This window comes from Clarias gariepinus, chromosome 11 (assembly GCF_024256425.1).
Source record: "Clarias gariepinus isolate MV-2021 ecotype Netherlands chromosome 11, CGAR_prim_01v2, whole genome shotgun sequence".
In the NCBI taxonomy this organism is placed as follows: domain Eukaryota; kingdom Metazoa; phylum Chordata; class Actinopteri; order Siluriformes; family Clariidae; genus Clarias; species Clarias gariepinus.
This window is the reverse complement of record NC_071110.1, coordinates 11512669-11527010: the sequence shown is the minus strand read 5'-3', so window position 1 is coordinate 11527010 and position 14342 is coordinate 11512669. Positions and strand designations below refer to the sequence as shown.

At 35.4% G+C, this 14342-nt stretch overlaps 1 protein-coding gene across 1 annotated transcript in view; it reads left to right on the top strand.

Moving 5' to 3' along the window:
• Window positions 1-13407, top strand: part of agmo (alkylglycerol monooxygenase) — a 48716-nt gene extending 35309 nt beyond the window's left edge. Inside the window, exons 10-13 of the mRNA XM_053507714.1 lie at window positions 983-1099; window positions 3633-3715; window positions 5230-5335; window positions 12270-13407. Of these exons, the coding sequence (XP_053363689.1) occupies window positions 983-1099; window positions 3633-3715; window positions 5230-5335; window positions 12270-12347 (384 nt within the window). The 3' untranslated portion in view covers window positions 12348-13407. The remainder of the gene's footprint in view (window positions 1-982; window positions 1100-3632; window positions 3716-5229; window positions 5336-12269) is intronic.
• Window positions 13408-14342: the final 935 nt, after the last annotated feature.

The following is a 14342-nucleotide window of genomic DNA, read 5'->3' as shown; positions in this document are numbered from 1 at the left end:
TATTTCTCTAAACAGGAACAATGTTGTTATTCTCACACAAACATACTGTATAATGTGATTTTCCAGTGCTGCTAAGTTACCCTGAGAATCCTGTAACAGTAATTCACAATCAATGCTTTATCAGGGATGTCAGGGGACTTTTGTAAGAAGGTCATACAGATTATCCAGATTCATTAAAACGTCATTTTTTTGGCATTTCTTTATACAAGAGTCAGCAACTAATCAGAAAAGAGAGAATAAAGTGTCAGAGCATGAGAGAGGCAATGTAGTCAATAAGGACAATGAATTTAAGTGTGATGGAGTTTGTACTTTCTTATATTACAGTCAAAATATTTACTTATCTACTAAAGTATCTACTTGATTTGCTTTACTCTTGATGCTAGAAATCATGGTGATCTGATTTATTCGTGTTGGGAAATTTGCATTGTTATACAACAATGCAATATGTTTTATTTAAAAAGATAATTATTAGTTGTGCTATTAGTCGGATAATTAGTTGTTTTGGGTATAGGGTTCTCCTGTATATTTTATTACTTAAATCTCGGTTACATGTGTATTTGATTGTTTTTTTTCTTTTAAATGTTTATTTTACTACAATTATCCGCTAGTATTATTTTTTATTAAAACTAATAAATTTTTCTCTTTTAGCTAATATTGGTTATTCAGTACACAGTGAATGCCACAGTCAGGTTAAAGTGCACAGCATGATATTTGTGTTCATAAAACTTCTCTATTAACATACCTGCTGCTGATTACCGTATATCCTTTAATACAATTAGATTAGTGAGTTCTTGAACAAAACTGCATATTCCCAAACTAAACAGTAAAACAGACATGTTACCAAGTTCATAAGATACTGTTTAAAAGATCTTTCTTTCTTAAATTTTATTGATTAGTAATGAAACATGCAGAAGTGACTTTCTTAAAAAAATAAAAAAATAAAAACTTATTGATATTTTATTACCATGGTGCTTCTTTTTAGATCACAGGAGTGGAGGTGCCGCACAATCCGCAATGGTCATTTGCACTTCAAACTTATGTGCATGTACAGTTCCTTCTCGTGCTCGTGGTTTACAACGACCTATTTGCAACAGAACATGTAAGTAACAAAACTATACATACTGTACCACAATAAGTGAAATTTCCTTGGTTTATTTTAAATGTTGATGGTAGAATGACTAACATTTTGTCCCTTCCTTTGCTAAAAGCTTTTATGTCCATGCAAATCTTTCATTGTCTTTAACAGTTGATTGAAAGCTTTTAATTTGCTTAATATTTTAACATGTGGCCTGTTATCAAACCACAGTCAAACTTGGGCCTTCCCTCTAATTATGTGAGTTGCATGGTATTTTAAAACTATGCATGGACAGATGTCTTTAAGCAACCTTTGTCTATTATTTTCAATCTTACTCCACCTCTACAACAAAAAAACCCAGGCACTATGCTCCCCTGTTGATATCGCTGGAAGTGTGTGTTCCCCAGGCATAGCTTTGGTTAGCCAAACTTTATGGTCCCACCCTACTTCCCTGCTGAAATGAAACAGCCAGTCATTCTGTGATTTCTACCTTATTGGTGTTCTCTCTATGGTGCCTTGCTGAGAAATCTCGAAATCTATTTTTCCCCCTCCCCTCCCGTCACCAACCAATAAAACAGCTGCCGGTGGTCCAACAACCAATACAAACGTTCTAGGAGCCAAGTCAACCATTTCCCATCGCCTGAAAAGTCTTCCTGTTGCATCCATCAGCCTTTCCAGAGAAAATAACTAAGTAATGCCCTTGGGCCAAGCAATAAATAATGTCAGAGTGTGTATTTATACCTCTATGTACCATGCACATTTATTTGCACTGACAAGTGATGCTACGGCACAGCTAAGTGGTACTTCAAAGCTAGAATAACATTTATTTTGGGACTTGGTGAGTTACCTCTTAACTACATCACCCAATGTAAGACTATCAGTCTTGTTAGTTGTTTGACTTACTTTTAATTATTGAGGTTGCACAAACTGATCACTGCTGAAACACTGACTATGTAACTCAGCAAAACTAACATTAGAGATGAGTGTTCACTTTGTTGTGCAGAAATTAATAGTAGTAAGGACAATAATGTTAGTAACTTAATCTTAGCAGCTTTAGGAGGAGTAGAAACACCAACACTAAAGTTAGATTGTTACTGCAGTGACTAAGAAAACACCCAGATGTTTTAATGTTTTCTTCACCTCAACTTAGTGTTATTGTTGAAATAGGATAGTGGGACAAATTAGAAATTAGCATGTTGAAAGAACTTGAAAAACATAAGCCAGACCTTGGAACTGGCTCACAGTGTTTTTACAAAGTTCCCTCTGAGACATGGGTAATGTCACACTTTGGTAATTCAGAATATAGCTCAGTCCTATCAATGATTTTATGGAAGCTTATCATGTGATGTGGTTCATGTATGAGAAGCCACAATGCCTTCATGGTTTAGCTACCCTGTGGGTGTTTCTTTTAAACTTAAAGATTAAATATAAAGTTAAAATTTAAGTATAAAACTATTATAGCTAATCTTCCATCCAGCTGGTATCTATCTTGTGTAGGGTTTGCATGGGCCTGGAGTTACACATGGCATGAACCATGCATACTAAGGCACCAGTCATGGTACACCCTGGAGGAGAGGAGATTTCTCAAGCATAGAGAGAACATACTGTACAAACTCCTTGCAAACAGTCCAAAGGCAAGATTCAAGCCCAAACCCTAAAGGTACATGGTGACTAATCGCTAAGCCACCAATCCATTTTTCCTAAATGTTTGAACGTGATGTGGTAATCAGAACATCCAGAGAGTTATTTCATGTGTTTTGGCTAATATTAAATCCGACTAGGCAATTTACAATCCTAATGAAATGCCCCTTACAGTATGTCTGCGTGTTTAATGTAATATACTACCGTATTAACAGTTAACAATGTAAAACTTCGTTTAATTTGGTTAATTGTTGTTAATGTTAAATACAGAGTTTAAAGTATAGTTGTACTATAGTTATAGTGATCAAGTAAGTAACTTTTTTTTGACAAATTTCTATTTTTTATTCTTCATGACAAGTCCATTTTAGTGGTATGTTGTTGTTAAAAAAAAAAAGAATTAATAATACCAAACTAAGTTTTATTCAGTGCAAAAAATTACTGTAACTTTACAACAGAAACAACAAAATGCACAATAACACCAGCAATGTATATATGCAGAATGAACAGCTCAGCTGCACTACATGTGGTCACTTTTAAATGAGACTCTAAGCTTTGAGGACTTGTACTGTACCCTAGAGAGAAATATTTTTAAAGGCTCTGCGTACAAAGTTTAGAGAGCAAACATTCACCAAATGTCAGCCATGTATCCATAACATTTCTCATATAGCAGGGAGAGGGCTATGTACCTTGTGATTAAAGGTCAAACTGTATTAGCGGCAGTCGTCTGTGCACTCATTTTCATTGGTCTCCTTAGTACCAACCCTAATGGGATATTCTCCGATTAGTTTACATTACAAGGGTCAAGAACTTAAGGACACCAGGTTGTGGGTGGGATTTCAAAGTGAAACTGAACAACTGAGTTGACATTTAATGGGTGTTGTATTGAGAACCATTTGTTCTGGCTTTTTTTCCCTAGATGCTGTCTCAGACAACTGTCCTCCTTATGACTGGATACATATTACTCACACTTACCAGCCTTGGGTATATAATAGAGCAAAGGTACTGAGTACAGTTTTTTCTTATGTTTTTGTAAATATATATATATATATATATATATATATATATATATATATATATATATATATATATATATATATACACCTATTAAATATATATATATATATATATATATATATATATTTTTTTATTTTTTTATTTTTTAATGTCACATGTACAGCATTATGATACTTGTTAATATTGACATAAATTCATCCTTGTCAGCTCTGTAGCTAATGAGAGCAACATGGAACACAGATAGAACTTACACTTTTCCATAAGGTCATTAATTAGTGCACTTTTTTTTTCTGTGTGTCAACTCAAACATTGATTTGTTTTGGATTTTTATCCATCTGGATTCCTTCCAAGTTAAAGTTCTTTTTTTAACACATGGTAGATAACACAGTGGAACCTTGGATTACGTATTACGTATAACGTATGGCTTTATATTCCAAAACACATTTGGCAAACCAAGGCAAAATGTCCCATAAGAAATAATGGAAACTTAAATTAAACTTAAATACACCCCCAAAAAATAAATACATAAAAATAATAATAGTAAAAAAAAAAAAACCTGCACTTTACCATTAAAAAAAGTAAAAATAAATCAGACAGATAAGTGTTTCCGTTTATGCGCACAAGTGCTGTGTGTGTGCCCTTACTGTGTGTGTTTGTGCACAGTATGTGTGTGAATCTAAAGCAGGGGAAAAAGTCTCTTCTCATCTTACACAGTAAACCTTTCTCCTCTCTTATTTGAATTTCACACACACACACACACACACACACACACACACACACACACACACACACACACACACACACACAGACTCACAGACACACACATTAACGGAAATAATGTTTTGGCGGAAAAATTAGCAAGGAACATCGCTAATGACACTCATGTGAGCGAATACTAAAATAATCACTGCTGTAAAGTAAAACAAACAAACTAATGAACCTGCACTTTACCTTTGAAAAGGATTGCGACAAAGCAGAATTTATTACAAATCTTTGCTCGTCTCGCAAAACTGTGCAAAACTGTGTTACTCGCAATCTGAGGTTCCACTGTAGTCACATCCCTTGTTGGTCCTATGGTTATACTGTATGAATGTATCTTATATTTAGTTACATTTTCTTAGCATTTGGTTAAGTTTTGGGTAGTTACTTGTGCTTGATATTGTTAGTTACTCCACTTCATATCAAACTGGGACTTTAATTTCTCATTAATTACCTGGTAAAACCATTCGCCATTTGCAGGTGCAGTTAAATTTTAATTGACATACAGTAGACCGTTAAAATGAACCTGCACATGTGACGTAGTGATTATTAACTGCCTTGTCTAAGTCATGGTGGTTAAAAATAAGTTAAGTGTTTATATTATGAAAAATAAAACTACCCATTTTTAGTTAGACAATTATGGTTTGCATTCAGTTCCAGTTTTAACTTAAGAAAAGAAACTTTCCATGCAATTGCCCTGGAAAGAAATAGATGTTCATGATGTTGTTCTATTTTCGCAGTCCCAATGTTGCTCTATGGGAGACATCACGCTGCCTATTAATGTTGGCACTGCACAGATTTGGTTATATCAGCTTTATGGTGCCTCAACTGGATCTAGCAACAGAGGTAAATGATTTAAACTTTTTATACAAGACATAGACATATTTTATTTGTGATTTTAGCACAAGAGTACACAAATTATATATATAAACAATGCTACAACATAAGTCGTTGTCAAACTAGATGGCTGTAATTAATGTAACTGTAAGTGGCTGGTGGTTTCTTAATGGTGGGTGTGGGTGTGGGTTTTGCGAGTGTGTGGTTCAGCAATAAAGCAATATAGATGAAGCATATCAACACACAGCATGCAGTCCATTATTCTGTCTGAGAGTGTGCATCAGAAAGACTGGTGTGCAAGTGTGTGTGTGTGTGTGTGTGGTTGTGACTTGACACCAGGGCCCACTACGCACCGCAATGATGTATAACCCCAGATGCATGGCCCAATTGACCATAAAATTGCCATGTGTTCCTGACTCTCGCGACAGAGCTATGCATTGCGAGTGACCCCTCATTACTACTCCAGCAGCTCTAACTCTCCATCTCTCTTTCCCTTTATTTCTCTTTCCCATTTTATTCATTTTTCTCCGCCCATGCTTAGAGTGGAGGCAACACTTCTGGAATCAATTAGCTCTGTCTGTAGCTAACTGGAGAGAGCTGATGAGATTTACACATGAGAGTAAAAATTGTTCCTTTTGTGTGTGTGACCGTACATCTGTAGACGTAGGTGCTAAAACGCCCACGCCCCCCCCCCCCCCCCCCCCCAAAAAAAAAAATTCGGAAAAGAATAAAAGAGTCTGAGAAAAGTTCCCACATGTTGCATAGAGAAATCTTTTTTTTTTTTTTTTTGTGAAGACAAAGCAACATTAGTTTTTGCCAGAACAAACACATTGAATTGTTCTTACTTAAAAAAAAAAATTGGAAAGAATGTTAAAGAGTGATTAAATACATTGCTAAAAGTGTTGTTGAGATATTGTGTTATATGGAATATGGAACCAAAGTTTTGACTAGCTTGTACCATTCCAGCTGCTCTCACTGCATAAGTAGTATTGCTACAGTACATACAGTACACCTGTAGGGTAGGGTATGGAGGAAACCCTTTTAGACAACTCTGTAAAAACTTCAAAGCACTTTGTTTATGCCCAATGATTCTGCACTGCAGTGAGAAAACTTCCCTTTGATCATGGAGCAGGTGCAAACGAACATTTGCAAACATGCCAGTATGTTGGGTCACTTCTAAGGCTAGATCTGTCATTTCAAGGTGTGTGGTCTGCTGTGTCAAAGTGAACAGTTTATCTTAATTTCCAGTGGTCTGAATATCAATACCATTAACAATGAGTGAAACCAATTTTTTCCCTCCTGAATTGGGTTATAAGGACACTGGTTACATAATCTTGCAGATGCACTGCAATGTCATAGCAGGAGCATCACCTGAAAATTATATATATATATATATATATATATATATATATATATATATATATATATATATATATATATATATATATAGTAGACAACAAATATTGTTAGGCTTAACTCTTAGCCTTAATCTTTTTAATGTTCATTTTACAACATAAGCGGACATGGTAACTGACCTTGATTTTATCTAATTATTGTATCTGTAATAGAAAAGTCTGCCTTTTTGTGAATCTCACGTTATTTGGCTTTCTGGGACTTGCCTCAGTTATGCTTAATGTTAGCCAAGTGTACAAAACTGTCCAGGTCCGTGGGTCTGCAGGGCTGGAGAAAAAAAAAAAGTGTAAATCCATTATATTTCCTCTAAAGGCTTAGGCTTTTAAGAATTATTAAATAATATTAGTAACTGTGAAATAATGTCTGTTATATATCACAAGCATTTGAAGCGTTTCTTGAAATATATAGTGGCGTTTGAACCACAGGCTGGTATTGGTTATTAAGAAAGCTCCTTGTTAAAGCAGCAGGTTTTGCCCATAAACTCAGGTGGCGAGGTCACACACCCAGCGCACAAGCACACCTGTCGCTTTCACTCCTATATTTATGCCCACACACACGATTTCACACATGTTTACTCTCACACACTTGCATTTTGTGGAGCTGTATGGATTTGCCTGAACTGTAGATAGGTGATGTCACACATGGCTGAGGGTTCAGGATATGAGACATTCCAGACGTTGCATGCCTAACAGTAATTAAGGGAGCTTCTCTCCAGACTCTGAGTGTGAGCTCATAGCAATTTAAGAGGAGCGCTAATAAAAATACACCTGTCTCCGAAAGGATTCTTGACTTCTCTTTTCTCCCAAGAACAATTTTCAGCTTTTGCCTCAGTCAATATGCCAAAAAAAAAAAAAAAATGCGACTTCACATACATATAGAACAAAAATCCCATACTAAAGTGCACTAATGGAAAATCAGTACATCAAAAGCATCATGCGGAGCTAGACATCACTACAGGTTAGTAATGTTCCTTCCTGAGTTCTTTCCATCTTTTTTAATTAAAGATAATATTTATGCACCTTATTTCTCGAGGGAGGAGAATGATTATACGTTTAAAGGTAAAAAGGTTATGAAAATATTATCAAGGTCACGCCATTCAAAAGCAGCACTCAGCACGGCATGGCCTTATCTTTACACAGCACCTGACAGAATTCATGCAAAAGTGAAAGGTTTTACATATGTTCCAATATTTGTTAGAATATGAAGTTGAGACTGAATGGATAAACCCAAACAATGATGTATTATTCCAGAGAGGAAGTGCCATGCACATTAAATGTAAAGCAAGTATAATTGCAGCAGGAGACACTAAGTATCTAGAAAATAGAATATTGCATCAGCTTCATTGAGAAGAATATCTTTAAATAACTTTTTGACCTTTGGGAACATTTGGCTGGTTTTCGCTATATACAGTACTGTGCAAAAGTCTTGAGCCACCCCGCAAATTCAATTCAATTCAATTCAATTCAATTCAATTCAATTCACCTAAAAAATTGGTTGTTTACGTAAAAACCATAGCAGCAACCTCATTTGCCTTCTTGTCTGTTCCAACCACTCAGCGTTCAGCATCACCAGTATAGTGGTCACTGTCTAATCACCGGCCTCATCATTTGTCATCATCTGCACCTGTTTCTCACTGCTTTATGTCTTAAGTTGATTTTTCTTCTTTTCGTTGCTTGAATGATTCATAGGTCACTGTGTGGCTTAACAAACAAAAATATTTCTCTGGAACTGGTCAGATACGGGGACTGGACTAAAATCAGAGCCAAAAACATGACAAAAATGAGAGCCAAAAAGTAATTTAGGAAGCGTTGAGAAATATTCCTCAAGACTACATTAAAAATACAAGAAAGTCTGGTTCTTTGGAAGTAAAATCTGGAGAAACGAGGGATGGCTCAACACTCAGGCACAGTACTGTATATATTTAATATATCAAAAAATAGTAAGAATAGATAGATAGAATATTTTCTTTTTAATTATTAAGGTTAATGATTTAAAGGGTTAGATTTAGATATTAATTATTATGTCATTGGGGTAGACTAATACAAACAATCGTGTGTGTGTGTGCGTGTGTGCGTGCATGTGTATGTGTGAGCGAGAGCAAGCCTCAGGGAGCTTGGGCCACAGGTTTAGCTCGCGAAGCCAACCGCTGTAGGTCCCTTACAAGTCCCACAGGAGCCATCCATCTTTGTCCTTCTTTCAGGAATCCAACTGAAGTGGTTTACATAGCGTCTAGAGAGACGTGTATGTCGTGGCCGCGGCCTCCTTCATTACTGCATCAAAGTGCTGCAGGGCTAATTTGGCCCAGCGCAGCTCTTACGGCCTGATTCATCCTCTGCAGCCACGGCTTCAGAGAGCTGCTGCTCATGTGGGGGGACTTTGAGACCTTGATCCATATAATATAAAACTCAACTTGGCTTTCAAAATAGTTACCACTTTCTTCTTAACAACAGTCTATGGTCTGGAAAGCTATAACTAGCACATGCTATAAAGCTCCGGTTCTTCCCCGGCTGACTGTGTGAGACTGTGAGTGTCATTTCTACACGCATGATAGGCAACAGGATGATAGCATGATGCTGTGCTACTCATAAAGTGCATGATTATATCTTCAATCGGTCATTTCAAATTAGTATTAAAATAGTTTATGATGTAAAGAAGGCTTAATTTTTTTTTTTTTAACATGTACTATAATTTAACTTACATAACCACTCCAAAACAACTGTGTTTTCCAATCTGATCTCTTTTCCCCTCAGTGTTTATTTACCATCCATCTATTTCGGTAGAGTGATTTCTTGTAATTTTCAGCCTAATTTCAGTGAAAATTAGGTTCTAAATCTGTATAATTTGTCTGTTGTCAGAAATGGGAATACATTTTTAGAGAATCTAATTTCTGGTTGTCTGTGGTACATGGATACCACAGAACCTTCAGAAAAGTGTAATTAACCAGAATTAGTTTTTAGTGGTACTCCGGTTTTTAGTGTGTGGTTTAGAATAGTCTCTGTCTCGTGGCAAAGTTCAAGAAATATACTTTTCGAATTTCTAGTTTTCAATATCATTATAAGGAGCGAGTTCAGTTCTGCAGGTTTTTCCATCATTTTCTCAGTTGAGAAATCATGTTGGAATTTTAGTCCATTCTAATCGCACATGTAGTACAGATGTGGTGATTAGGGATTAGGTTGGATTAATATCTTTAATCCAACAGAGGAATTCATGTTAGTATGTGTGTGTTGGCTGTTTATGTGCATAGAATAGGATGGAAACTTGCTATTATGAGCTATATATCACTGAGCTGACAGTAGTGCTTCAGTCCTGTTTTCCTTCCACTCAGCAGCTTCTCTAGAGGCTCTCAGCTGAACAGGAGTTCACCATTTACTCTGCACATTTTTTATCTTCTATTGCGTGTGTGTGCGTGTGTGTGTATGCACATTTTGCATGGATGTGTGCAAGTGTTGATTGTGTATCTATGAGAAATTTAGCATGAACACAAACAATGGCTATTACTATAGAAATGTTGGTATTTATCCCAGTGTTAAAGCGGGAATACAGAACACATGCCAATTATATCAAATATGTAAAAATTCAGTGATATAAAAAATTACATATGCTAAGAGAAAACATTTCATAATTTGGTAGATGCTCTTATCCAGAGCAACTTACATTTTTATTTCATTATACATCTGAGCTATTAAGTGTTAAGGGCCTTACTCAAGGGCCCAACAGGGACAACTTGATGGTAGTGGTGGGGTTTGAACCTGGAACCTTCTGAACCATAGTCCAACACCTTAACTACTAAGCTAACCTGGCCTACAAGTGAAATGATTCCAGCAACACCAGCCAATAGATGAACTATGTGGTCGATTGAGTTTATGTGTCTCAAAGAATAAAAATGTTCACTTACTACAGGTTGGTAACTGTTGTATGATAGAGAGGGCTGTCGGGTGTTGAGAATTGTGGAGAGTCGGGAGAAAATAAAATAAAAATAATAAAAAAAATGCTTATAATTTTCTGCTTAGCCCTTAAATCTTGGAGCATCTTAGCCATGACTTGTTTTGCATTTTTTTTAATAAACACATAAAAGGCGTAAGATTTTTTAGTGTATTGTTAGACATAGAGTATCCAGTGTTCAGTATATTGATAGACATAGAGAATACTTTTTTCCAGCACAAAATAGACAATATGATGAACTGAATTTTAGTTAATTTTAAGTTACTATACAAACATGACTGAGCAAAAAAAAATATATATATATGTTGTGCACAGGCACAAAGAAATTGCACAGATACACACTATCACATTTTTTGGTTGTTTTTGGTTGTTTCTATGACTAATAATGCAAATTTAGAGAATTCTACATTTTCGCGACTCTCAGATTCTGGTAATAAAAGTAACACATTATAAAAGTAATACTAATTTTCCTTTTACCTGACATATCCGAAGACCCAAATGCACTGTTTGCTGTCTGAAGACTCCCCATGAACACACTGGCAAGGCTTCCATATAAGCACATATATTTTGTTTTATCGTTATTGACCTATGCTGTGCTCCTTAAGTTTTGTTTTGTTTATTATACTTTTACTTTGTTTTATTTTATCTTGTCCTTTGCAATTTTATATGACTCAAAGCCGATTTTTTTTAATTTTATTTAAAAAAATGTGAGGCAGAATTTTTAGTAAATGACAGTTTATGCAGTGTAAATCTTTTTCTTGCAATAATAAGAATTGAAAATCAGGTTTACTAGTCATTTTATACATATAAAAACATCTGGTTTGACATCTTATTTAAAAATTTGTATAACTAATTTGCTTGATAAAACTAATTTCGACCCAATTTTCTCTAATTATTTCTGCTTGGACTTCTTTAAATACACAGTTTTTTTTCCCATTCACAAGCAACGGCGCCTTTTTTTTTTTTTTTTACTTGTAAGTCCATGCTGGGTGGATTCAGGTAGTGAGGGGTCAGGGATCACTGGGACATTCCAAGCTCTGCGTCTCTGTCTCTCATTCTCTCAGAGGGAAACAGCTGGAGAGCTCAGAGGAAACTCTCATTCTTTCCCATCAGAGGAGAGGAGTTGTGATGGACAGGATTCGCTTTTGGCTCGAGTTAAGAACGCGGATGTAGTTTATGGTCTAGAACACAGGGGAGGAGCGGCGGTTCCACCCGGGACAATTTTTGGCAGAACCTCCCGGCTTCATTCCTCAGTGACCAGCACCATTAACCTCATGACACAGAGCTGTTGCATCATGGGAGATTCTTTGGCCTTGATGTTGAGCTTTCATTATTATTCTTTTTTTTTTTCTCTTAAAGGCCTACTTTTACATGGTGGTTGTTAGAAATATACATTTTGAGTGTAAAAGATTGGTAACTTTATACCTGTGTGGTCATGATCATGTTTATCTACAGTATGTTTGTTCATCTACAGTAAGTTTTGATAATTGTGTTAATCTGTTTAGACAGCAAGAATTCTGACAGCATGATTGAATGTTTCATGTTAACATTTTTGACAAGATTTTGACCTAAAAATCTTTCCATGCAGGTTTTGGCTTCTCTTTCTGCAATCTACTGGGCGCTGCAGTGTTTCAACAAGCTAGCTAAGAAAGAGAAAAGTCACTGAACGTAAGCTAATTGGAGAAACACAATATGTACCTCGTTTCTGCAGCATCCTGACTTGTCTAAATTCTTTAATTAAAAGATTAACTACCTAACAAATTACCTAACAAATCCTACCTATAGTGGAGTGGTATTTATTTGTTTTTGGAGGTTTTGACTGTATATTACTCAACGCTTTACATATGCATTAAGGTACATGATATTATCTACTACTACCACTTTTACTGCTACTACTACAAATAATAAAATAGCATTTTAATTTGAATAAAATATTATCAGTAGAGTTTACATGTAGAAAAATAAACAGAATATACTGTAGAGCCAAAAGTATGTGGACGCCTGACCATAGCACCCATATGTAAGCCTTCCTATTGCCAAACTATTATATAGAATGCTTTTGCATGCTGTAGTGATGTCCCTTCAATGTAACAAAGTTGTTCAAACCTGTTTCAGCATAACACTACCCCTGCGCAGAGGTGCAAAAATGAGGAATGCAATATATGCGTGCTTGTGATGCACAGTGATGTGCCAAATCATTTATGGGAAAAAAAATATATATGACCCTGTGATCAACCTGTTACGGCACAGTTGAAATAGAGAAAGCTCTGAAAAAAACATTACAGTATAGTAAAAGAAAGATAAAATAAGAAAGATGTGAGCTTGCATGTCAAAGTCATAGTTCCCTTTCATTTCTTTTTTTCCCCATGATTAATTTATTAACCTCTGTGCACAGTTTAGTGACACCTTTCGGCTTTAGTTAAAATTAAACTAAAGGTACAGGTAAAACTCAGGATGCACCTCTTTTCCTAAAAATGTGGAGCATGTGTCAGGTTATACCATGTCTCAGTGTAAATTCACTTACTTTTCACCCCTTTTACCTCTGATGTCCCCTGATATGTGCATGTTGTTTAACACATTTGTATATTACTGTATGTACTTGTTATGTTAGGGTATCTATATATCTTAAGGTTTATCAAACCATGACGCCATGCTGAAATAACATTATTAGGAAAAAAAGTTACATATTTCATAAATAGTCTATAAATCTCAATTTGCAACTTAAACCAGTATAATAAAAATAAAAATAATAATACATTATATATATATATACACACACACATATATAATAATTAATAAATATTCCTCTATGCTTATAGATATTATGACATATATTAGCACAATTGCCAGTATAAATATTTAAAAGGGTATGAGCAAGCAGCAAAAAATTAAAAAGAACTCACAAGAACTACATTACAGGGATGCCTCCATCAACAAGTCTAGTCCTGCTAATATTTACAGTATGCCTCGAACATGTTAAAATCTTATACAAGAAGAAAGCTATTGATTTACATATTTGACCTTGCTGTGACTTTAACCCTGTTTGTTTCTACTCTATTAGAATTCATTCATCTGCCGGTCACAGTTTTACTTTTAAAACAACTCTTACAAACATTTAATTACTGAATTTAAATTAATAAGACTAATTAGAATTTTAGATGGAGACATCAAATCAAATCATTACTCCTCCGTCACTAAGTGATTTTGGGATTCGATGTTGCATACCCCTCATAAAATAGATAGTTGCACCCTGTCGCTGTTCACATATTAAGGCCAATAAAGTCAAGATATGAAAAGGTTAGTGTGGAAGAACTTGAGTGGCCTGCACAAAGGCCTCCCTGTCTGACATCAGTGCTGACTAATGCTTGTGTGGTGAAATGAACACAAATCCTAAAAGCCACACTCCAAAATCTAGTGAAAATCCTTTCCAGTGGAGTCAAGGTTATTGTAACAGCAAAGGCGGGACTACATCTACCCAAACACATTGGCATAATTAGTAGGATGTTTACATTTAGTATTTTTCGGCAAAATAGTGTATTTCTAAAAAAGCATATTATTAAAAAAAATAATAAATTTAAGATGGACCTCGGACATTCTAAATGAAATAAGGAGAGACAAATGAAATTCCAATGACAAAAATAATGTGAGTGGCACATTTACA